Source organism: Sipha flava, unplaced genomic scaffold, assembly GCF_003268045.1.
Source record: "Sipha flava isolate LNK unplaced genomic scaffold, YSA_version1 266_pilon_pilon, whole genome shotgun sequence".
Taxonomy (NCBI): Eukaryota; Metazoa; Arthropoda; class Insecta; order Hemiptera; family Aphididae; genus Sipha; species Sipha flava.
The window spans coordinates 179,576-207,107 of NW_020272930.1; the positions used below are offsets into that span (position 1 = coordinate 179,576).

Sequence of the window (27,532 nt, forward strand, 5' to 3'; positions counted from 1 at the left end):
CCTAGAAACTGTGAGCTTGTGTTATGTTCAAAGGGTATATTTGTCCAATTAACTGATGTAACTGGAGTAAATGGTTTTTGATGGCAATTAGTATTTTCAGATATAGAAACAGTGGGATGAGTGGTATTTTCAGAAAAATTATTACTATAAGTAGAGGGCAGCAATACATACATAAAATTCAAATACCACTGATCAAAGACGTACCTAGGGGGGGTTCTGGTCCGACCCCCTCCCCCATTGAAATATCTACATACTAAAAGATTTAATAGTTAATAGTATAATAATAGTATATAGTGTATTTTAATTTCCCATTATCTACAATACCTATACAAATTTTATAGATAGCTAATGTATAATATACCTATAATGTATAAACCATACTATAGTATATTAATAGTAATTTGTTGGTATTGAGTTAAACTATAATAATAATTTACTTATTGTTATCATGTAATTGTAATTAATTTTTTGGCTGAAATAAATAAATAAATAATTAAAGAACAGATAAAATAAAAATTTTGGACCCCTCCCCATAAAAAATTGCTGGGTACACTTTTGCCACTGATTATTTTATCTAAAACGTACACAATTGAAATTTGGAATAGTAGTTCCTCTAATACTTTCACTGTAAAATAAAAAAGAATTTTTCGAAAATCGAAATGTAAAGGGTCAAAATAGTTTTTCACCGAACGTATAAACTTATTCATTTTTTAGTTACCTAGGAAATATTTAATATGTTGATTTTATAAGATTTATGTAAATTATTAAACAGTATGATTGAATCAATAAAAATCAATAACATTCAAATGTGCAAATATTTTATGCTTCATTCAACCTAACATTTTTAGGTTAGAAATTTGTGTCAATTTTCTAATCTAAAATAATAAAATACCCCCCCCCCCCGGAGACACTGGGTAATTCAGCTATATAAAAATTAATGTTTGTCCCTTATACCTTCCTAAACTAATGGACATTTTCGAAGATTTGTGTTCAATGGACTCAAAAACCACTGAACCAATTTTGATGAGATTTGGTACAGAGATAGATTAGACCTTGGAAAGAGACATAGTCTACCTTTTGTTGCGAAAAAAAGTAAAGTGAAGCACCAGTATACTTGATAAGGCCTAAATGATCAGTTTTTGTTTCCTTTCGCCTCATCACATATCCAAACTTTCACAGTCTACTTTTTCTCATCTTGTCCACTCTCAACGCTACTTTACGCTATTTTAATAAAACTTCAATGATAGGCTCTACAATTGTAATGATAAATGTTAATAAAAATTGATGAACAAAATTAATAACCTACCCTCCATAAAATATCACCTCAAACCTTAGTTTTCAACCTCAAGTAATTTAAAATGATTTAATTGATTCTAATTGAATACATTATTTTTTTTAAAGACAGTACATTTTTAAACAACCTATGTAAACAAGCCATTTCAACTTTAATATTTTTGAAAAAAAAATTGTAAAAATAATAATGTTGAGAGTGATTTCAGACTCAAACACTCCCGTCAATGACAATCTTGTGGAGGATAAACAATGACAATAATCGCATTGAGTTTTTTTAACTTTCACCACTTTTTATTGTGCTAAATACAATAAACTTAATAAATAAAATAAAACAAAAAAATTAATTTCTTTATAAAAATTATTTTTAAAATTGTCAATATAATATATATAAATATATTCGTATATACTGATTCACCTGGCTTTTGTCAAGTAACAAAATAAATTATTTTTTAGATATAATTGAATTAAACAAATTTTAATTTGAAGTTAGAAAAACATTTAACACAGATACTAATAGGTAGTTTTTTAAATTGTAATATTTTTTGGTACCTACGCATAATAAACAACTTAAATAACTGCAATAGGCAGAGGTGGAACTAAGAAATTTTACGCCCGGGGAAAATGTTAAAATTACGCCCTATCCAGGGCCGTCCCGAAGGAGGATCTTAGGTGAGGTGTCTCACCCCTCCCCCGCCACACACACACACACACACACACACACACACACACACATACACACAACGAAAACATCAGTCGGCATTCGGACTTGTTTTATTATAGCCTATAAGGACCTAATTTTATTTACGGAAAACAAATATTACATATTTTGTAATACAGTGTATACACGAATAAAATGTATATAACTACTTATTATACAATATAAAATATTATATATATATAATTCAATTTTCAATTTTAAGAACGTGCGACACTGACACATATATATATGTTAAAAAGTTAAAATACGACTACATATAGTTTATTATACTACATACATTAAGTAAAAAAATTGTAGTTGGCATTTTTCATATAGGTTAGGTTATATTAACCTTTTATATTATTTACCTCCCCTTGATTTTCATCTTCGGGACGGCCTTGGCCCTATCATAGACCAATAATCAAATACTCTTCTCGAGAATTTTTTCCCAATAATTAATATACAATCATACTTATTGAGTTTTGTAAGTTAACCTAATAACAGTATTTAACAAAGTTAAAAATATAAAATTAGTTGTAAGTAATTACAAAAATTACGTCCGGGGATGAATCCCTGTCTTCCCCCCCCCCTAGTTCCGCCCCTGGCAATAGGTAACTTCAAAATTGAAATTAACCAGAAAACTTCTCCCTGATTGTTTAACACTTAAAATAGCCACACGAAGATTAAATGAGTTGTTTTGAAACCCATGACCGATAAAATACCATTTTTAATTAATATATTTTATCTGCTTATTGTTGGTGGTCCTCAGCAGTGTCGAAGCGTTATAGGAGACAATGAGACGATGTCTACCCACTTTTAATACGGATACACCATTTGGTTTTATTATATTTTATTTATTTTTATATAATATATCCTTCAATATTTATCGTAGTTTTACTTTTGTGCCATACCGTACTAGTATTCTAAAAATAGATTAGTTACGGACCGTGCACGTGAGCTGTCGTCCGTTGTGGCATAGTGGTTAATTCTATAACAAGTATATCCAAATACAAGATATAAAAATTAATATGAGACGACGCATTGCAGCGTCTCGTTTTTCAAGGCACGGTGTATAGGGGGAATAGGTTATTGAGTAGGGATTATCATTACGCTTGAGACATATCTCGCATTCGCATTTATTATTTCATTTTAATAAACATTATTGTAATCGTCATTGTTTTTCGCGTTGATGCGTTATCGTTCAACGCAATTTTGTTATCGTAGTTATTGGTTTGTTTTGGTTTTTAATTTACGATTTATTTATTTTTGGCGTAATATTCATATCTAAATATTAAAATATTGTACTATTGTCATTCACCACTATGCCTGATGATTTAATTAATGAAATGTTGAATGATGGAATAGTAAACTACTCATATAAAAAAAAAATAAAAAATAAAAACCTAACCGTGTCCCTTTTATCATTAATGTATATAAAGTTATAAATAGGGAGCCTGTAACGTATTATTTTAATGTCTCCCCAACTTAAATACTCATGCTTTGCCACTTGTCCTCAGTTTTTTCTTTTTTTACAAAATTGGTTGTCTGTACAACTAAAAAAGTTAGTGGGAACCTACTCTAACACAAAATAGTGAAAAACAATTCAATCATTTTTTTTTCAACTTGAACATTTAAACATTTTTTTGCAACCTGATTTATAACTGAGTATAACTTGGTCAAAACACATTATTTTATGTGAAAACTCTTAATTTTCTTATATGAAATAAATTTCAAGAAAAATAACCTGCAGTTATCTATACAAATTTGTCATAGAATTCAATGAAAAAAAAATTATAATATGAGATTAATAAAAAAAATGTATTTCAGATGAATCATCCTATTTATTATGACTAACACTACAATTCATTGAGTGCCCAAATTAAAATATTATTGAACAATTAGAAATAATTGCTGTTTTTTATATAATCATACTATGTCAAATTATTACAACATTGCTTTTATTTTGTTATTTAACTTGCATACTATATTTTTAAGCAAATATACAATTATAATTGTATATTTAGTAGTAGTCCTGCAACTACTTTTTTGTTTTAACTTTTTACATTTATATTCATAGATTTTGACGCGCTGATTTCAAATCTGTAATCAATTTTTCTCTAACACTTCTAGTTTTTCCACAACTTGAATAATAAATATTGGATTTTCTGTACAGTCGTACAATAATATGCGATATATTCATAAGTTGAATTATTAATATAAACTCAATGTAGTATACTTTACTGAAACTTTAATCTTATCTTTATTAAATTGTTTATCTTATAGTAGTTTATATCATACAATAGTTCAATTAAATATATTTTTAAACTCATACAATTTATGTCTATTCTTCTTTATAGTTACATTCATTTTATTTTTCATAAAATATCCGAGTTCTGTATTACATTTCTAAGATTTTATTCGTGTGATTTTTGACTTTCAATTTGTTTAAGTATGACATCCAAAACCATTAAAAGAAGATGTTGTAAAAACAATTCAAAATTATTTTGTTATATATGTGATGAATATATTATAATGAAACAATGAAATAACATAGCAAATTTTGTTAAAAACGTATACCACGAATATTTTGGTTTTCATTTAGGAGATCAAGATAAATCTTGAGGACTCCATATTGTTTGCCAATCCTGTGTTGAAGGTTTACGAAATTGGAATAAGATAAACGTTTATCAATGCCTTTTTTGAGTTCCATTGGTTTGGTGAGAACCAAACCATCATATTGACGATTGCTATTTTGTATGGTTAATATTTGTGATTATAATAATAAAAACAAATCAAAGCTAATTTACTCAAATTTACCTTCTGATATACGACCAATACATATGGCCCTGAATTACCAGTACCTGTACCGTCAGAAACTTTCGAAACTATTTTAAACCACGATACTTCTATTAATTCCGATGACAATCCTAGTAATAATGATGAAGACTTTCAACTTGACACCATAGATGCTCCACAACTTTTCAATCAATTTGAATTAAATGATTTAGTACGTAACTTAACCTAAAAAGGCAGCTGAAATTTTGGGTTCGAGATTAAAAGAAAAAAATTTACTTGCAAAAGGTACTACTTTTTATTGGTACAGGAATCGTGAAATAGAATTCAAACAATTTTTCAAAGAATGGATCGCTTGTATCTTGTAATAATATTTCTGGATTAATTCAATATTTAGGCAAATATAATATAATGTGAATGAATAGAGGTTGTTTATAAATTCATGTAAAAGAAGTCTGAAAGGTATTTTACTTCACAACGGAAACCAGTTAGCATCTATTCCCATTGCTTAAAAAATAATTTAAATTATTATTATTATTATTATTTATTATTATATGCCATAATTTAAAAAAAATATATGAAAACTTACATTTACTGTTGGAAAAAGTTCAATAGCCACTACATAAAAGGATTGTTTGCGGTGACTTAAAAGTTTTGGGAATGTTATTAGGTCAAAAAGGTATACTAAGTTTCCATGTTTTTTTATGCAAATGGGACAGCAAAAATCGCATGAAACATTGGAAGGTGAAGTATTGGCTAAAAAGACAGAACTTAGAACTGGGAACTAAAAATATAATAAGTCATAATTTAATTGAATCATAAAGTTCTATTACCTCCTTTGCACATAAAGTTAGGAATAATGAAGCAATTTGTAAAGGCCCTTGATAAAAATGGACATTGTTTCCAATATCGGTGCCATAAATTTCCTGTATTATATGGAAAAAAGCCTAAAGAAGGTATATTTGACGGGCCACAAATTAGAATACTAATGAAAGATACAGATTTTCAAAATAGTATGACCACCATAGAAAAAAATGCATAGTCTAATTTTAAAAGCATGGTGTCGAAATTTTTAGGTAATACGATAGATCCAGATTATAAATCGATCGTAGTCGATTTATTGAAATAATTACTAGTACTGAGTTGTAATATGAGTATAAAATTTTTAAATTCGCATATCGACTATTTTCCGGAAAATTTGGGTTCATTAAGTGAAGAACATGGTGAATGTTTTCATCATGACATCAAAGAAATGAAAAGACGATATCAAGGTCGATAGGATGTTAGTATGATAGCTGATTACTGCTGGTGTTAAAAACGTGAAACTGAAAAATAAAGCTGCAAAAGAAAATCAAATAAATTTATTTTTTACGATCCTGCAAAAAAAAAGAACCAAAAACAGGTTACTTTAATACATATTTTTTTTAATACTTTAAAAGTAAGAATTAAAATAAACAATTTTTTTTAAAATAAGTTTGCTTAATAATAGTTTTAATTTTACTTTAGTTAAATTTATAGCAATTAAAATATTTCAAACAAAATAATAACATATTTTTTATATGTAAATTTTATACTATCTTAAAAATCTCAATTGTAAAAAAAAACTAGACATGATAGAGACAAACTAATTTCAGATTTGAATTTTGCATATTAAGATCTATAAGGATCAGGTATTATTATACAAACAACAAAAATAAAAAAATATTTCGCAGGACTATGTTATATATTCTTTGAAAATGAGGAAGATCAACAACAGACTGTTGTTTAAATGTATAAACTTTTAATATTGTAAAAATAATTTTTATTCTATCCTAACTCGTTTAAGTCATACATTATGTTTAAACAACATTACAATAATCAATTTTAGTATTAACATAATTTACGAGTTTGTTAGGTTTTAGGTAATTGCTTTTATGTGTATATATATATATATATATATATATATATATATATATATATAGTATAAACATAATGCACAAAAAATAGATAAAGAAAAAAAATACCTCAACAAAACAATTATTATAAATAAAAAAAATTTACAAAAACTTACACAATATATAATAATAATAATAATAATAATAATTATAAATGTGTATGTATATAATATTAAAATACATATTTTTTTCCATTTTAAACATCTCTTGTTCATGATAAACATATAAAAAGTTCTAAAGATTAGAATTGAGTTATCCTAATTAATTTCACAGAGGATATTGTTCTGATATCAATTCATTTGTCAAGGGTGTCACAATTTTGACAAACCGAATTATAGCACCCATAAAAAAAATAACAATCATAAAGGTGTGATTCTAAAAAACCTTAAGTTGGTTACTGTTTTTTAACTTATACTCACAGCCAAAAATTTAAAATATTGAATTTTTATTTTTCAGTAAAAGAAATGGGTTCTTTTTTATGTACAAATGAAAAAACAAATTTGAAACCACGTAAATGGTTACAACGGAAAAAAATTATAAAAATAATTATCAGATCTAAGATGGTTTTGTTTCATATACAATATTATAACTAATAAAAATAACAATAAATTATGGCAATTTTTAATATTTAAATAATTACACTTAAGTCTACCTTCTTAACATATATATAATTAAGGCACATACAAAATATTATTCTTTGTTCTTTTTTTTAAAAAAATTTTAACAATAATAATAATAATAATATAATAAGAAAATAACAATAAATAAAATTTATCTAAAAAAATAAAAACAATAATGTAACATTAAATATATTACACAAAATTTAATACATCAAAATATTTTCAATTTTTTTATTTTTAATGTATTTTATGTACAAATTATAGTCTTTGAATAACGGCAGGTGGGATTTATTGAGTTAGTTTACTCAACCAAAATAAAACTAAACCTCTACTCCGTATACCCTATCTACAGTATACTGATAACGTGTTTCTGTAGACTTAGGGTCTTGAGAAGATTTGGTTGGGGGAACAGGTACTGAAACACCTGGCCGAGTGAAGAAAGCCATTTTTTCTCTAAAAATAAAAAAAATATTAAAATCCAAATCAACAGACTCCATTAAATTAGAAAGGGTAAAAAAGAAAATTATAAAAGTGAGCAAATGATTTGTATTCTTACTTGAAAGAAATAATGTCAGGTTTTCCTTGGCCAGCTTTACTTTTTCTTAAATTGTATAACTTTTGTGACGCTCTCTTTAATCTTCGTTCAACTTTCTTTTCATCCAGGGTCTTATCTCCAGCCTAATGAAAAGACATTAAATTAGTAATTCAAAAATAAATATTATTAAAATAATAAAATTGAGTACCTCCTTAACAAGATTTTGAAATTCTTCATCTTCCAAAACCCAAGCGGCTACATCAGTATCACCAGTTTCTTTGGCTATTTCCAGTGTGTTTTTCAATTGCCTAAGTCTAAATATTTCATTATTTAACGACAACAACCGTGTATGTTGCGCCTGTCTATCTAGCTCCAGGTCAATAGATGTTCTTGGTGGACGACACCAAGAAGTACCACACACTGTTGGCATACATCTACTAGGTGATGTACCTGGGACTCGTCCCAATCGTAATGATCGACGTTCCAAGCAATTGCGACGGAATGATGCAATATCTGCATTACTACCTCCAATACCTTTCATACTGGCACTAGATGATATGTGTCGTCTGTATAAATTCATGGCACTGTCACTATCACTGCGATTTAGCTATAAATATTAACATAATTTTAAAATAAATAATATATTTTATAACATAGAAAACTATATTTATCTAACTTACTTTACAAATATACTGGTTTTTGGCAGTAGGTGAAAATGTCTGTGATCGCTTAATGACTATTGTAGGTACTCTATTAATTTCTCTATTACTACCACTTAAGGCACTATCTGTATTGGTTTCTTTGTCTTCTGTATCATTTTCCTTATTCTATAAATGATTCAATTGTTTAATATAAATTAAACTATTTATTTCAGTATTTTTATATGGTCATTAATTTAAAAATAATAAAATATGAGAATTAAATAATTAAAAATGTATAAATATTACTAATTTATTTAATGTAAAATACCTACATTACTATTTAAGGAAAGAAAAAATATTAAGCTCAATACAAAAATAGAAAAATAAATTATAAATGACTTACAGGAATTTCTAATACTTGTTCCAATTCTTTCTTTTCATCCCCTAATTGGTACACTTCAATATCATCATCATCATCATCATCACTTACACTATCATCTGAATCACCTTCATCATATTCGACTTCATTCTCATTTAAGTTATCAACATTGATGAATTTTGCATCATTTTCTTCACAACAACCTAATACATATATACATATATACATTCAATAAACATGATATAAAATACAAACAACGACAACTAAAAATACTCCATAACTAATCAAATAAATAAAAGACAAAATATACCTTGATTACGTGTAAGTGTCGATGTTTGAGATGATATAATAGTTGAGTCATCAGAACCACCCCCATCATCCTTGAGCAAGATGGAAGGTAGAGAACCACCATTATGCATAAATTTCAAACTCAACAAGTTGTACCATTTGCACCAAGAGTTGTTCTCAGTCTCATTAAATTCGGCCAAACTCACTTGAGCACATGCCTAAATATAATTTAGTATTTAGTAAAATGGTATAAACATATTCAAACTATAATACTTACCAAACACTCAGTAATATCTTCTGGACCTAATCCCCAGACATTTACCTGTAGAGTTTTTGTACATAATTTGTTGGATGGCAAACTAAATGCAAAACTATCACCAAATCTAGGTTTTGTTAGATCTGATATAGGTTTTGTACAACCACTTAATGAAGAATTTGAAACACTTGGCAACAGTACAATTTTTACATACCTAAACAAAAATATCATAGTAAAAAAACAAAATTATTCTCATGCTAGTATTATTTACAATTGCCATGATTCTGCTATGGATAATGCAACTACATTTCGCAATCTTTCAATACAAACATGTAACACTTGCTCTGCTATTGAATACCTAAAAAAATTAAAAATAAATAATAATATTGTTAAAAAATGTATTTATTACTTTCAAATTTAATTAAAATATACCTCAGTCTGATTTGAACTTGGGAAGTTTCTGCACTGAAGTTTGACTTATGGCTGGCTTCGAATACACCTGAATCGCCAGCAACTGACTCATCACTGACCGCAGCTGATACACTCCTGGGTGGTGTTTCAGATATGGGAGAAAGTGGAGGACTTGTTGGTCGACAACTTCTAGTATATGGCACACCACCCACATTGGGTACAGTACTAGATAATTCACCCATGTTTTCATAAGCTGGTGGTTGGATATCATCTCGCAAAAGTCTCTCAACTCTGTTTTTATACATAATAATAATAATAATAATAATAAAATATTAAAATAGTTTAAAAGAAAAAATTTACAATAACTAACCTTTTATGTAAATCAGCCATATCAACAGGCCGATCGTACGTAGATGGAGCCAAACATTGAGGTCCACCATATATATCAGTAAAGCTAAGACCACTACTCAATGAACCCTTACTGCTAGTTGTAGATAAGGAACCCAAACTTGAACTTGAACTAACTGATAAGGTAGATGCTGACAATGTTTTTAACTGCGATTCTAACTGTGTCATAGACCGTAATGCTTCTTTAAGCTGTTGCAACAATAATTGTTTTTCTTCATGCAATCTTAATCTACAAACAGGAAAAATATTAATGTTTAATCACTAATTAATGAAAAAGCCTATTGTACCTGTCTGCAATAGCTCGATTAGACATTTCTAATGCATTATTCAAATCCTGTTCAAGTTTCTTAATCTCTCCTTGAATATCATTCATTTCTTGATGACTTCTTGAACGAGGTGTTATGCTTCTGAGTTCTCTCAAGAGTTGTTCTTTTTCTTGAAACAGTAATAATCGATCTTTATCAGATTCTTCTTGGCCAGGCATAACCTTTTCTTCAAGGTCAGCCAATTGCTGTTGTATGTTTTGAATACGCTTACGCGCCTCATCATACTCTAGCCGCATACGTGCCATTTCAGCAAGTCTAGTACCCATAGGCATTAACTAAAAAAAAAATTAACAATAAATTATTCATTTGAAAAAAGATCAAATATGTTAAATATGTAAAATAAAATAGGTATTCCTGAAAATATTTTCAAAACAATTTTACTAAAAATTAAATTTTAGTATATTTGAAGAAAAAAAATTCTTAACCTTCTATCCTACTACAATATCTTCAAAGAAGATTTAGAATTATTATTTAGTAACAATGTTATTCATTGGTCTTGAGAAAAGGTGAAATTATAACGTTAAATTCAAAATTAACATCAATTAATCCTTTTAATATACCAAAGTGTACAACACCATATTTATTACATAACTTATATTTTAAAATAAGAAATTTTCTAAGCCCGTCTTTCCCTCAGAAAAATGAAAATATTACACGAAAAATTAATGTAACCAATTTGGTAACTCATTCTTCTCCTCTAAAGCAGTGGTCTTGTGGATTATATACATACCTCGCCAGACAAGTCCGTCTGAGAAGCCGTACTGAGTTTGTCACTTAGTTGAGTGGACGAAGAATGCTGCGTTTGTAGATCGGGATCGTCGGTAGCTGAACACAGTTGGAGTCGCGTCAAATCGTCTTTTAACTTAGCAAGCGAATGCATCAGGCCAGTGCGTTCCCGCTGTCCTGAACTTAACGATTGCTGGATTTCTCGCAATTCGGTTACGATTGCTTGTGCTTCAACAACATTATAACAGCTGCCATCGTTTGAAAGTTTTTGCTCCACACTACAATCATTCAAAATAATAATACCGTACAACATTTTTTTCTTTTTAAAAACGTTAACGCACTATGTAAAAATTTATGTTTAAACATACTTTGAAAGGGTCTCGACTCCACGTCGCGTACAAGACATTTCCTCACCAATCTGTTCCAATTCGCGTTTCAATCTGGTAACCCTTTCCCTGGCGTGAGCGACATCAGACTTGAGCAAATCAGGATCATATTTTGTACTGATATTACTAGAGCTCGAACAAACTACACGCAAGTAACAAATTTAAATTAATTTTGTATCGTCATAAATACTTCATTGTACGATCAAATTTTACTTACGGCTAGTTCTAGATGTGTTTAAGGTCGATAAAGCATTGTTCAGATGGTTATACTCGTCTTGAGCTAAATACAGCCTTTGTTGTTTTATATCATAAATTTCTTTCTTCGCCTAAAACATAAAATAAATTATGAAATATAATTATATTTATTTTTTGGTAATATAATTTATTTAATATATGTTATTAATATAATTTAATATAACATATTTTTAAAATATAATTTATTTATTCCAAAATATTTACGTTTAATCGTACATAAACTATAAATTAGGGTAAATTGGATCGTGTATATAAAGTGACGACCGAGTCGGTAACTTTTAGAAAATAATAATAACTAATTTGCAAACTAATGGACTATTATGTATTCAAATGTGATAATTACAAAATTAGTACTAGTAATAGATAAATTAATATGAATGCCGTAACAATGTGTTTGAAAAAAATCTAAGAAAAATAGGAAAAATACTAAATAAAATATTGTTAGGTATATATTTTTCTTTTTTTTTTCCTTTGAGCACGTTAATTTTTCGCTAAATACCTATGGCTATATTTGCTAATCGTTCAAAAATAAATATAATCTAATTAAAATATTAAAAACAAAATACAGTACAACAATTAAGTTCAATTATTTAAACCAATTATTATTTTCCTTGAATATTATTATCAGTGAAGAAAACTCGACAGATGCAGAGTTAATAAAAAAAAAAAAAAAGAAAAAGTAAATCAGTTTAATAATACGTTTTAAAAGAATTAACTACAAACAGTCAAATTAAACAAATTATGTTACATTATTAATATACTACATGAGTTTAATTATTTTCTTTAATATAAGTACACATAAATTATAATTTTATAATGAACAACAATTAAATTCGAAAATGCATTATTTTAGAAATATATTTTGGTTGTAACCGGTTAGTATAAAATTCAAGATTGAAATTTCGACAGAATATTAAATAAATTGCGATAACATATTTATGTCGTGCACAATGAAACAGAGCAAAATATTTTTCTTCTTTCGAGAAATAATCAACAAATATTTTATAACACGATTTTAAAATTTTTAAGATGGTTGTTCTATAGCATCGGTTCCCAAAAGTGTGCGTCGCATGTCTGTATAGAGGCACCACGCCGTCATGAAATACTATCTGGTTTAAAATTATCCTTATGATTATTCATGCTATAACTTGGAAAAGGACGCCCTGAAAAAACCATAAATCAAAATGGGCGCCGCGAGTCGAAAAAGTTTGGGAAACACATTTATTTTATTTTATTTTATTTTTTTTTTTTGAGAGGGGGTAAAGCCTCGACCCCCTAGAAGAAAAAAGTTCAAAAGTCATAAATTACTTGCTACAAAGATACAAAAAAAGGGAACATAAGTATCACTTATTTTTTTGAAAAATTTAAAACCCCTCCCACATAAAATTTGAAAATACGCCACTCTGCAGAATGAATAGATTAAATTATTCTGCCGGCTCACTCCATGGCAGCTGCGGTGGTGATACAACGCGCGTGCCACCATACATATACATCAACGTCACATACAGACATGAATAAAGATATTGTATTTTAATGACTTTGTCATTTCTTATTTTAAACGGTTTTTAAAATTTTAAATTCCACTACAAATTCAATATTTCTTAATTGAGGTAGGTACTTAAGCACCCGAAAGATCGTTGAAATATGTATCAATTGCATTATACTCGTATAATAGTCCAATTGACTACGTCAAGATGAGATTAGTCCCTTTGGCTAAACATTAAAATATTTAATCATAACATTTTCAGTGATTTTTTTGGTTAAATACATTTTTAATTTATAAAACTGTTACACCAGGTCTATACTAAGTGATGTACAATTAGATGATTATATAATCTAAATTATTACTAAATAAATATAACATGATAACAACTAATAACTTATTAAGTGTTTCCTATGACGCGCAGCAAATGCATATATACATGTAAGCAACAGTGCTTTATAGGGCATAACGTCACTCCTTATATCTTAATACTCAAATCGTATTCTAATTAAATATTTGTTGAACTAAATATCATAAACTATTTTGAAATAAGACATTCCAATAGAAAATATAATAGTATAGTCATAATGGTAATTATAAATCAAATTTAATTATTCATAAGACTTATATGTTGCATCTTGAGTGACTAGGTAATTTTACCCCACATTGAGTGTATATAAAACCGTACATAACGATAAAACATTTCTACATGCACGCGTAGAAGTCAAGGTTAAAATTGTTATTCAATTTTCGACCGGTTCGGACGCTGGTCGGACGGGTACAGCGGAACAGATGTAGCATACGGAGGGGAAACGAAATTTCGAACCCATTATTTTTCGTCGAAAACTATAAAACGATCAAAACACTCGGAGAGGTTGTCCTTACGTAAAAATAGTAAAGGCGTCCGTAGGTGTCCCGGTAGTACTGAATGTCCAGTTGATCGTAGTATGACGAGTAATCGCAATGAGGAGGCCAAGTGTCACAACAGTAATGCGAAAACATTGCGAGTGTGCGCATCACACGGTCCGTTGACTAATAAGCGGCCGCAGCGGCGGCGGAACGCGAAGCGGAAACGTCGGAGGAGTGATGCAGCGGCCGGCCGGCACAACTACTCGCGCGTACAACGCGCGATTGTTGTTCTTGATTGTTCCGATTGATTTCTCTTGGCGATCCGACGCCAGTAAAACAGTAACAACAACGATACAACACAATACGCTTTACCACACGGACAGGAGAACGAGAACAATTTTCTTATAATATATGAAAACTCGACAAAGCGAAAAAACTCGGAAACGCGGTTGTTGTTAGTGAATTTCAGATGATGACGTCTATGTCGACGGATGGACGGATAGAATACGCACGAGGCGGTGGCGGCGCTCTTGCACACGCACGGAGCACAGGCAAACATACACAACGCACACACGCACAATGAAGCGCGCGAGACACGACGCGGGACTCGCGAGCCACGGGAAGAGACTGAGGTCATATGCACGCTCAGAATCCCGGGACCGGAATTTGACCCAAGGGGTTAGTTTTTCGGTTGCCCATCCACTGGAGCCGGCGGTTGAGGCTGCTGGTGGGGCGAGCGCACGCGGGTATGGTCGGCGGATGGAAGAGGAGTAGGAGGAGGCGATACGAGGACGGGTGTCTACCTTGGAGGAATTCGGCCTTGCGCGTTCAGGAATCTCAACTATTCGGTACGACGAGTGGTGGTGGTGATGCTTCGGCGGCGCGGTAGCGGTGCGGGAACGACGACGACGACGACGAGGCGGCCGTATACACACATACACGCACAGCGGGATCATCACGATGTGTACGCACAAATATTTTTATTTTTTATATTTTTGTGCGTGTGCGTGCGTGCGTGCAGAAGACGCAATTACTATGGGGCGGTGGGAGCGACAACGATGGTGCGATTAGACCGTATTCGTTTCGCAGCCCTTCACACGCACACACATCGTTAACAAAATCGTCATTATTATGGACAATACCAGATATTTCCAAAAACATATTACTTCCCTCGATTGTTTTCTTCTTTAATAATCCCGTTCGACGCGCGGTATGCAATTGCCGTTCCACTAAAAGATTTTAAAACAAAATGTACATCGTACACTTTGACATTACATCCACTTAAATGATTAGCATACATGTATTTTATTCAGTTCGTAGCAGATGTTATTAATGTTAGAATATATATATGTATATATATATATATATATATTGTTCATAAATAAACATATACTTTTGTATGCTAAAGTAATAATAGTTCATAGTACTAAAACAAAAAACATAAATCGCGACGGTCACCATTAAATGTAATAATTTGGTTCGTATCGCTATAAGAAATAACAAATTTTCAAATCGTTTAGTCATCGTCTATACGTATTAAATGATAATCAAAATGCATTTATGAAATGTATACGGTATGTACACGTAATGTTACATAACAATATAAACCTTTGAATACTGTACGCTCGGGATTAAAAATATTTTTTGAAACTGTTTGATTAATTTATGTGCGTGTTTAGTTGATAAATTATTTGTATTATAAACAAGAAAACTTGGTATCAATACGAAAAGTTGTACTAGAGTAATTAAAACAATTCTAGGAACATAAAATATTAATAATAATAGCATCACTAATTAATTATGAAACGAGTACTATGTTATACATTTGCAATATAAGACGTACAATTTTTTACATTTTAAATTATGAAATTCTATTCTAAAAAATATCTGCTGAATTAACACGATATCTCGGAATCAATTACAATACATAATATGAATATTATTTTATATTATAAGTGTTAATATTGAATGCAATCATGTCTACAGCGCGAATGACTTAGTGCAATTTCAGGTTAATAGAATTCACGATACAAGCCTACCGTCGAATATTTATACGTACTGTTACGGTATTTAGTTATTCTGTTAGTTATTTCAATAGATACAATAATTATGGATTAATGATTAAAAAAAATTAACTATCACCAAATGGCCCCTTTTAATATATGAAACTAAACATTCTTTTCTCTATTAATAAAAAAGTAAATTAACTTATTTCAATAAAAGTTAATTTAGTAAAAACGAATTTTAGATTAACATATAACATTAATGACCATTAATGTCTGTAAATTATAATATCCAACAAAAATTACAATAAAAATCAAAATTAACTTATTTCGATTCAATATAATAAATTTACGAAACTGAATAAAAATTCATAAAACTGTAGGTAAAATTTGTAAGTGTTGTTACATATACTTGGGCACAAATGTATTAATAGAGAATACTTATTATTTTATTAATATTGGTAAACTATTTATCTAGCGAAGTATTTAAATTAGTCTATTCATCTAGTTAAAATACTTAGATAGCCGTATTGAGAGTAAATATTGTTGTACATTATTATAATGCATACAAGTAAAAAAGTTAAAAATTATACAACTTTATATCGTGCTAATTAACATACTTACATACAGCAGTTGTCATTTTATTGTTACTATAATAGTAACATAATTATAAAACAAATAACCAAATCATTTTCGTTTTTTACATATTAAAATGATAAATATTTAACTTAATTTAAAATAAAAGCATTGACATTGATTTGCTTTCGAATAATGAATATAATTTACATCATATAATTAAAACAAACGATTTATACGATCAATATTATTTGTTATTAAAAATAACAGGGAATTATGAATTAATGTACAAATATAATATAATTGATAGGCTTGTAAATTGTAAATTATACATGTTATAACTAAAATAATTGATTAAAAAAAAATAAATGTTTAATCTTTGAATTAGAAAAAACCGATAAAATACAGTTTGACTATTCAATATATGGAATTTTTATTTTGAAACTATCATATTCTTTAAATTCTTTATGAGTTATATAATATGAGTTAAATCTTACATTATGTCAATTTCTTTTGCATTTCAAATTCTAACTATTTAAACGACAAAACTATTAAAAGTCAAATATTAAACGGAACTTAAGTGTCCATACTACACATATAAAATATATATATATATATATCCCAAACGGTACAAATCATTTCAGTGCAGTAAGCAGATGGTTCATTGTCTTCGATTATTTTTATATATATTTTTTTTTTAGTCCAGAAACAATCCAATCGTGTTGTGCTCGTAATACTAGTAGCCGCCGGTTGCGGTGTTGCCACGGTATTTTTTCTCTCATTTGTTTTACTTTTATTTTATTTTCTTCGCTCTTCAATCGTTTTACAATGAGCCACCGCCACCGCCACCGCCAAGACCCGTTCGCTGAGACCCGACGAGTGTAACACTGGTAGCACACAAAGTAACCGGTGGAACCACACCGCCACGAATGATTTTTATTTATTTATTTTGATTTTTTTATACGTCCGCACAATAGCTTATGCTCAAGCCGATAGTCGATTGTTAATAACGATTTCATTTCGTAGTATCGTTCAAAATAAATCAACCTGATTAAATTCCGTAGTTTTTTTTTTTTTGTGTAACGTCGGTTTTGTAAAGAAAAATAATAATAGAAACATAATAAAATCCATTATACTCCATACGACGTATTTATCGTGGACATCTGCGATATGTCATTTGACATTCTGTCATCGCTACTACCCACATAATAAAAGTTCTTAATAATATCACCAAAACAATAACGTATACTAAACACGTACAATATCTAAATGAGTATTAAAATTCGATCGATCGTACTAAAATATTTTAAGGTAACGATAAACCACATCAGTGCCGACCCTAGAGGGCAAGCCGTGCGATCGCACCGGGCCCCGAGCTTGTATGAGGCCCCACAATATGTGTATTACGAATATCACCGTTTCACGCACTTGTAAAATTGTTTATCGTCGACGACGATGCGAAATATTATTTAGTTATATAATTACATGAACAAACGTAGATTTTTATAAACAATTAATAAATTAATAAATTAATAAAATAATATATATATATATATATATATTGGGCCCCGCAAAATTCTGCACCGGGCTCCGACAACCGTCGATGAAAAATAATATTATCGACATTTGACCTAATTTACCATTATTGTTTTGAAACAAAACCAAAAAAACTATTTCAAAGATATTTAATAGCGAATTTGTTGAAGTTAATTTTTGTGTGAACATTTGGAATAACATAATTATATCAGTATAATGTATCCATCAATACCGATAAAAATGGGTCCATTATTTTGAAATTTCACCACTCAAAAGAGTACACTCAGGTTAATATATACAGCAATGTATTTCGATTGGTACACTCAATTATATATTTCGTTAACACAACGCTTGATAATTTACTTCCTATCCATATACTGAACCTTTATTGTTCATGATCATGACGTCCAAAAAAAAAAAAACTAAAAATGCAATGAATGGAATTGAGCAATCAAAATAATAATATGAAAAAAAAAGTATGTGTTATAATGAGATATATTTTCGTTGATCGGCGGGCGTTGAGTACGTGTTGGTAACAGTGCGGCTCGTGCGTTGTGCATTTCACATTCCACATTCTAAGGCGCACGGCCGGCGGCCGACGACTTGGCAACATTGCAGAGGGACCGCATTCTTTTCGTATCAAACAACGACGTCGTCGTCGTCGTCGTCGCCGCCGTTGATCGGATGCGAGAGCCACGCAGCGCCCACAGAACACGTTGTGCCCTAGGCGAAATATCTCCCTCTCCCTTCACATCATTTCCACCACCCCCCGTCACATACCAATCACTATCAATCACCCGCCCACCCTAGGGCAGTACGTGGCGTCACGGTGAACCAGCTCCAAGGGGATACATAAAAGACATGCGACTACATTGTGGGTACACTTATACGTAATAGTGCGAAAGAAGAGGGGGCCAATGGTCTATGATAAGATATTACATTTTTTATTTGAGAGGTACGTATACCCCGGGGTAATGTTTAAGAATAAAAACTATAATAAACTCATAATGTGTGTCCTTCTAAGCAAGCACAGCTTAGATTCATGTACAGCGCAATTAGTTTTACATTTTCTAATGAACTTGTAAAATAGTACAAACCAATGCGGTGCACTATTTAAAAAATCTAATTTTATACACCCAATAACTTATGAGGGTCGACGAATAACCCATTATTAGTTTGGTGTTTCTTTAGTGGTATGAAAAAAATGCACTGTCAAAGTTTAAACAGCTGAAAACTATTCAATATTTTCTACGTCATTCGAAATGTCCCACTACCAAGAAGTGTCGATATTAACGATTTCATTATAATAAATAGATGTATGACATATACATACAAAACATTAGATTGAAAAATAGTTTTCTCTGAAAAAAACCGTTAGGGCATATATGTAACAGTGAAAGACACCCTGTATAAATATTGTGGAATTCTTAAAATTACGTATAGATAAAGCAGTGTTAACATTTTATGACTAGTCAGGTTAGTCCGGTGGAATTTGTCATTGAACAAAAAGTGGGGCAGAACTATCACTAAATAATGAATAGGCCACTAGTACGAAAAGTAACTGCATAACATATCCATAAAATATTTGTTTCATTTTTTCTCATGATATCAATAAATTACTTTTTATTGTCATCTATCATTTTTTATTTTTATTATATAAATACTCTCAAATTATTTTAACGATAAAAATATATTAAGCATATTAATCTATATTTTAATAACACAATTATAGGTATTATAATGATTAATTTGATTCTTTGATTGTTTTATTTTACAAAAATATTAGTACGATCAAAATATATTTTAACTCCGTGACACAATATTTTTAATGTATCTTCAAAATAATTAAGCGACGTAAATAATGTACTTACTTCTAAAACATCTTGGGCTGTATGAAGGTAATCTCTCAGCATAGCTTCCTGAATAGCTCTCCATTCCAACCGTGGGTCTTCCAATTGGGTACATTCTTAAACATACATAGTAAAAATTGTGATATTTTTTACTTCAAATACAAATTATACTGTTTAGTATTGATATTTAAATAACTTACGGTTGAAATGATTGATGTAATAGACCCCAATAACTGGATCGATAGCCTCTTCCCATCCAAGAGGCAATTCATTGCCGATACAATCAGCAAATGATTGAGGTTTGGTATACCTATTAAAAAATTGAAAATAATTAAATAATAATAACAACTATGTGATCTTTTATAAGTTAATTTTATATTTTTTCGGAACGGAAAATATATATACTCAGTATCTATTATCAAAATATTATTTAAGTCAATTATATTTTAGATGAATACAGTAGTCAAGAATGAAAATAAGAAATAAACCTTATATAAATTAATATACTGCAGTCTAAATTCATAGAACCTAAAATATATGTAAGAACTGAACATTCATATTACATACTAAATAAAAATAAATAACTTAATATAATTCTTATTAAAAAATGTTTCAACATTTGTTTAGTATTATTAATAAAATAATTATCTTTATCTTTTAAAAATAAATATATTAAAAACCCTTTCTCATCAATATAATCAAGAATTTCTATTCTATAACCTTAAATGTGATTGGTCGATAGCTTCTTACAAATTGTTATGATTTATGACGCATGCATAATAAACGATTATAAAATATATTTTGTTAACATTAAGATAATACAATTTCACAATAAAAATAATTTAAAACTAACTGATGTTAAGTGACATATATACAATGTCGAATATATTTAAAGAAATTTCACATAAGACATTGCAATGTTTAATTAAATTATTTGTGCTGAATCACGAGTTGACTTTCAAACTGTTTATTAATTAATTTTTCTGCTACTACAGACATAACAAAATACGCATACCTACCCAAATAGCACTCGACAGCAAAATAGATGTTTATAACTTAAACAATACTTTTAGGCAGTTATTTATACACACACAAATTTAAAATTTATCACTAAAATAACTACCAAGTTATACGAAAGACAATCTAAGTAAACTATATTTGGTTTACAATTCAACTATTTTCAACCTAAATTATAATTTTAAGAACATAATTGTATGAGTTATCTGTTTAACACAAAATGCTCAATTTATGTCTACATTAATAAATTTCAATACTTCATATACTTATATAGTGTTAATTTATTTTGTTACAACAAATAATATTTAATAGGAAAAACAAAATGTAAATACAAAATAATAATAAAAAAATAACGATTATAAAATAAATATTAAACATTTCAAAATTAATTTTTACTAGTTAATAAGATGAAAAAGGAGAAAGGATTGTATTGATTTTATTGATCCATTAACTGGCAGGGAAAATTATTAAGTAGGTTCTTATGAATACTCGATAAATTTTATTTTCCAACGCAATTTAAAGAACTGTTATAAATTCCAGAATATTAGGAAAAAAACAGTGAAAATTACGAAACACACGTTTACACATTTTGGTTATTTTTTTCTAGGTATATAAAATAACAAACTTAATTACCCATATAAGATTTTCAACTGTTGTTGGCTGTTTCTTTTATTAATTCATAAACAAGGTATGAGTATTATGAGTTATAAAATAATAATTTAAAATTTTATATACGAAGATATATACTAAATTTACTATATTGACGTATCATTCTATATAATATGTAAACAATTAGGAAATTTAATTTTATAGATCTGAAAAATAGGAATTAAAGATAGGGCCAAAACATTTATATAATATAAATAATATGTAAAAAATTTAAAAACTTGACTTCAATGACATTTTGTAAACGGCTTTATTTAACTATTAATGGAAATGAATTAATTTTGATTATCTTAACATAGAATTAAATTAATTTAAAATATTAGTAGTGTACCATAGCTACACTAGAAATATATAGCAAATCTTATCTTATTATTTACTGTGTATACTTTATTTAATTAGTACTACTGTAACTTAAATGGTTTCATATGACTCAAAACATAAGAATTTCTTTAATTTACTTTTTTAAAATTACGTTTCGAGAATAAATATTCCACTATACGGACAATCTTGTAATTACTCGATTACATTGAATTATTACTTCTTCAGAAAGCCAAAAAATTATTCAGCTGTTCATTTTTAAATCAAAAAATTATTGCCAAATATCAAATGACACAGAGATAACCATAAAGAAATCATGAAATACATTAATAATTTCCTTGATAATGACTATCATAGGAATGGGCTTTTTTCAAGGTAAGTAAAATCATGAACATATTCGGGAATATTCCCCATGTCAGAAAAGTGTAAGAAATATTTATTTTTATAAAATGCTCTTTCTTATTAACAATATATGACGTATAAAAATAATAAAAATTCAATTTCTATAATAATATAAAGTTCAAAAATATTTTATTTTTATGTTATTTGTAACTACACATATTAAATAATTAGAAAAAAATTAAAAATAATAATCTACATAATATTATTTAACTTTTTGTTAAACTAGATAATTTTTCAAACACAAATTAAAAATATATTACTATTAATACAGCATTTTTAAACTATTTTTAAGTACAAATTTAGTTATATTAGTAATGAGATACTAATAATACACCAAAATACTGCATTCAGTCTTTCGAAATAAAACCATTGATATATAACATATAAAAATAATAATCGTAATATTGAGGGAAATTGGAAAAGTAACTTTTTTCAGGGATATTTACCAGGGACATTTCCAATGGGACATCTCTAGTCTATTACCCATTACAAAAGCAATCTGTAAATTAATTAATACTTTAGACAAAAACAACATTGTACTTATTAGCAGTATTTAATTAATAAATAAAGTATATATTTACAAATAAATATAAAAGTAGACATCATTTTTTTAATAGGCCTTACATTTTAAACGCTAAAATAACACTTATACTAATTAAATATTACCATTTTATATTTTTAAGCGACACAAAATAAAACGTACATGTAAATTTTTTTTACCAACATTGAAATAGTCAAAATGGTTCAAATTTATGTTACACTATTAAATAAACTGACTCCATTTCAAAACACTCCGTACTCATTATATTTATGTCAATAAATATCTTTAATTTTCAAAACGAAACATATGTTTAAAAAGTTTATAAAATAAAATAACACTGAAATTAAGCCTTATGATAAAGTTAAATATAAGATTTAATTTTAAACCAAAGTGGACTAGAAATTTACTTTTAATTGGCAAGAATGAATCGTATTTTTGATTTACTGACATCAATATAATAGTGTTTTAAAAAGAAATATAATTAAATATATCAACACATCAAAAATTCAGAAGTCGGCACGTTTTATAGACAGCATGGCGACATAACTCCAAGGGGGTGTGGCCTCTTAGATGTTTATTTTTAACACAACATTCAATATTATATTAATATATACTTGTGTATCATGTGTAATTTAAGTTTATGCCTCTGGACGAAATTAAATATAGTAAATAAAGACAAAAAAAAAGTTAAGAATTATTAAAATTAATTTTTGAAACAATTTATGAAAATACGAGTATAAAATTTTGTGACGGTCAACCTTTTAAGTATTAAGAACATATTATTTTTTAAGCTGTCGGTTTTTCAAGTTCGTTAAAAAAAATTGAAAAAATATCGATTTTTTTTTATACCTATTCAGAGGATTTAGTGTTTTAATATAATCTAATAATACTATATAATGACTAATCTAACATTTAATTACATGTTAGAAAAAACTTATTTATCGACCACAATTATACGTATAAATAATAAATAGTACTAAAATAAAGTAATTATTACTTTTTATTTTTACTTTTTATTAGTATTATTTATCAAGTTAAATCAATAAATATAATTTTAAGTCGAACTAAATATATGACAGCCCTCAATTATTTCTTAACACTAATATAATGATCATGGACAGTAATCGGAAAGGAGATTTTCAAAACCATTAGGAAATACTAAATATGCATTGTGATTTACGAAATATCCATATACTTAATTAAATTTTTAAATTTATAACCAGTCAGCATTTTAGCTAGATGTTAATTTATTATTTATTTAGTACTTCTTTAGTAATGATTAAATATATAATTTTTAAATTTATTAACATTGGATACATTTTTACTTTACACTTAAATAGCAATGACTAATAAGGTACAATTGTTATACATATAATTAAATAATATATATGAAAAATATGTTTATTATATAAAAATAATTAATCGCGCCCATTCATTACATGTTTAACCGGTCATTAAACTTCGAAAAAGTGCATCTACTTCTCATACATCGAATACCTAATAAAAATAAAGATAGGAGTATCATAGAAAATCGCTTAAAATTATCCATATAATTATTTATGTTAAATTATAACACGGCTATTTTTTAATTTTACACCAGAATAATTGTAAAATACTACAGTGCTTGATAAATTAAAAAGAATAGACACATACATTTAATAAATATTACTGAAGAAAAATAATTAACAAATGAAACAGCTATTATGAGATACTATAGTAAAAACACAAACATTCTTTGTAATAACAGTTTGTTTACAATTTTATTCAGATGATAAAATTAAATATATATACATATACAGTAGAAGCCGCGTATTAGGAACACGGATAATTGATACAATCGCGTAATTGAAACAAAATATATAGGGATATATCGGATCGGCTGTATATTAAAACATTGTAAATCAACCGGATTATTGAAACAACACATCGGTTATTTGGAACAATAAGGGCCAAAGTCGTCGAAAAATACCGATTATTTGGCGATTACCAATGTATTGTAATTAAAATGTACTTTATCTTATGTCATTACAATCGAAACCAGTTGAACTCTATGAAAGTGTACGAAGATTGGATCGATGTGGACTCACACCTTGATGTTGCAGGGGTTCCAACAGGAGAAGAGAACAGTTCGTATTACAGTAATACGGTTATAAATACTCAAACAATTTAACATATGCTGTCATTTAACATCACTGACGACGAAGAAGAAAAAAGCAAAGCATAACCATGAACTAAAGAAATTGAAGGAGCTCTAAGTGTCCTCAGGAGAGCAGTCCTGCATCGTGAGGATGAAAAAGGCTTTGGGCAACAATATTCTTACGAAAACATGATCATCAAGTTACTCGACGCAAAACAACAGACAACGATAAAAGCATATTTTACTTAACATTTACATTTTTTTCATAATAAATAAAACCAATCGCTTATTAAAAACAATTGGTTAATTTACATACTTCTCTTTGGTCTAAAAGTGTTTCTAAAAGCGGCTTCTACTTTATATATATATATATATTATCACGTTACTTTATGAAAATTGTGTACGAGATAATACAGTGAAGATTTTAAAAATCAACTTTTAAAAATTAAAAACTAACGTAATACTATACTAGAACATGTTAACTAAAACAATTACAATAAGAAAAAAAAACATCAAGTTTGGATAAGATATGAGTTTCAGTTAAAAATCAGATTATAAAAATGAACGAAAAAACGTTTCTGTATTAAAACAGATGACCTGGATGTAGATCAAAGCTAGGTTTACATAGTGTAAGTCAAATGTGATCGAACAAAATGATTTAAATTTATAACAATATAATATATTTATAGACGTATTGTATAAGTTGTGATGTGTGCGTTAAATATTAGTTATTTCCATTGCATTATAATGTGTTGTAGAACACACACAAGTTGTTTGGATGAATTCGTATTCACCGAATTCTGAATGAGCAACACGGGGGAGAAGAGGGACGACGCGCATGGGCAGGGAGACAACGGTAGTGGCGGTGGATAGGAGTTTGGCATATTTCAATATAGATGGCACTGACGACAGTTTAAAAAAACCTGTGAAGTTCCAGCCGGATTACTGTCAAAGGAATGCGAGTGTGTTGTGTGTGTGCATTTCACAATTTCGACAAGTTGAATATACACATATACACGAGCGCTCGCACACGCACGCACAAGGAGCAAGCAGTGGATTCGGTTTAAGCCCGATCAAAATAATAAATATTACCTATTCTTATAAAACAAAAATTGTTCGATTCTTTCATTACCTGTCTCTGGGGTCAATCCAAGTGGTCTTCTTGGTGTTGTGGTCGATGAAGTACACTTTTCCATCATAATCTCTCGCGAAATCCCAGCCATCGGGCAACGGTATCTCTCCGTTCCGTCGTCTTGGCATTGTATTGTATCCATCAAAGTCAAATATCACGATATCGAATCCATTAGCGAAACCGAAGGGTACGACGGCGACTACGTCACGTATATGTATAAATATTATATGTATTTATGCTTTTATATTGTATTGACATGTAAAACTATGATAGTAAATGATAAATAATATATATTATATTGTATAAATAATGACAACGGATCTACTGCAGAGGTATTGACAGTAAAACCAACAAACGTTGGTATAATATAATTAACACGAGCAATAAAGGTCAAACAACGAAAAAAAATGTTAACGATACACAAGTTATAAGGTAAATAAAATAAAAAGTGTTCACTACAGCGGACGGACCGACGACGATAGATATCACGCACACTTCGCCATCTTGGAAATGGTCGGACTGAACGCAACGTTGCCCCCGTCACAAGAAAAACGAGTATACAGAGTGTTCGCGGGTGCTCGTGCGCGCGCCAGCGGCCGGTTCTATTATCAATCGCATGACATCACCGAAACGGTAGCCAATCAGACCACGGATTCTCTGGAATGCGGCTATTACCATGACACGGCCCGAGTCTTATATGTGTGTGTGTGCGAGTACGTTTGTGTATAGTATGTGTGTGCATTCGTTGCATGTGTATGTGTTCGAGTTTGTGTATGGTGTGTATGCCGTGTGCGTGCACGCGCATGTGTTCCTGCATGTCAGTTTTTATTATTTTATCTCTCATTATTCGATGTAGAAGAAATGATGGAATTCCTGCCCTAGGTTTTTAGATTGTTGTACCCTTCGCCGCCGCAATGACCGCTGCCACACAGTCCGTTAAATAATAAACTGTCGTGTGTACGACGACTCAAATTTGTTTTTTATTTTGTCCATGCGCGCACATACATACATACATACAATATTAAATAGTATATGTTGTTGTTGTTGTTGTTGTTGTTATTGTTACACCTATCT

General features: G+C 29.1%; 1 protein-coding gene across 2 annotated transcripts; it reads right to left on the bottom strand.

Moving 5' to 3' along the window:
- Window positions 1-7,563: 7,563 nt before the first annotated feature.
- LOC112685109 (protein kibra) lies at window positions 7,564-26,993 on the bottom strand. Of its 2 annotated transcripts, XM_025556886.1 has the most exons (17): window positions 26,459-26,993; window positions 20,446-20,555; window positions 20,267-20,361; window positions 11,911-12,019; window positions 11,676-11,835; window positions 11,312-11,585; window positions 10,543-10,856; window positions 10,218-10,484; window positions 9,869-10,138; window positions 9,708-9,794; window positions 9,458-9,650; window positions 9,203-9,398; window positions 8,917-9,095; window positions 8,553-8,699; window positions 8,081-8,479; window positions 7,894-8,015; window positions 7,564-7,790 (listed from the first exon to the last, which is right to left on the bottom strand). In XM_025556886.1, the coding sequence occupies exons 1-17, from the start codon at window positions 26,584-26,586 to the stop codon at window positions 7,658-7,660; spliced, it is 3,183 nt and encodes a 1,060-aa protein (XP_025412671.1). In that variant the 5' UTR covers window positions 26,587-26,993; the 3' UTR covers window positions 7,564-7,657. The 2 variants fall into 2 exon arrangements, with proteins under 2 accessions (XP_025412671.1, XP_025412672.1); XM_025556887.1 differs by lacking the exons at window positions 20,267-20,361; window positions 20,446-20,555; window positions 26,459-26,993 and adding an exon at window positions 14,317-14,915.
- Window positions 26,994-27,532: the final 539 nt, after the last annotated feature.

What these genes read in the sequence shown, in the direction of transcription:
- LOC112685109 (XM_025556886.1), bottom strand. Translation starts at nt 26,586, where the DNA reads ATGCCAAGACGACGGAACGGAGAGATACCGTTGCCCGATGGCTGGGAT. An exon ending in CAGCCCAAGATGTTTTAGAA is followed by an intron (nt 12,020 to 20,266) that starts GTAAGTACATTA and finishes TTTATGTTTTAG; the next exon opens with GCGAAGAAAGAAATTTATGA. An exon ending in AAAACCAGTATATTTGTAAA is followed by an intron (nt 8,480 to 8,552) that starts GTAAGTTAGATA and finishes TAATATTTATAG; the next exon opens with CTAAATCGCAGTGATAGTGA.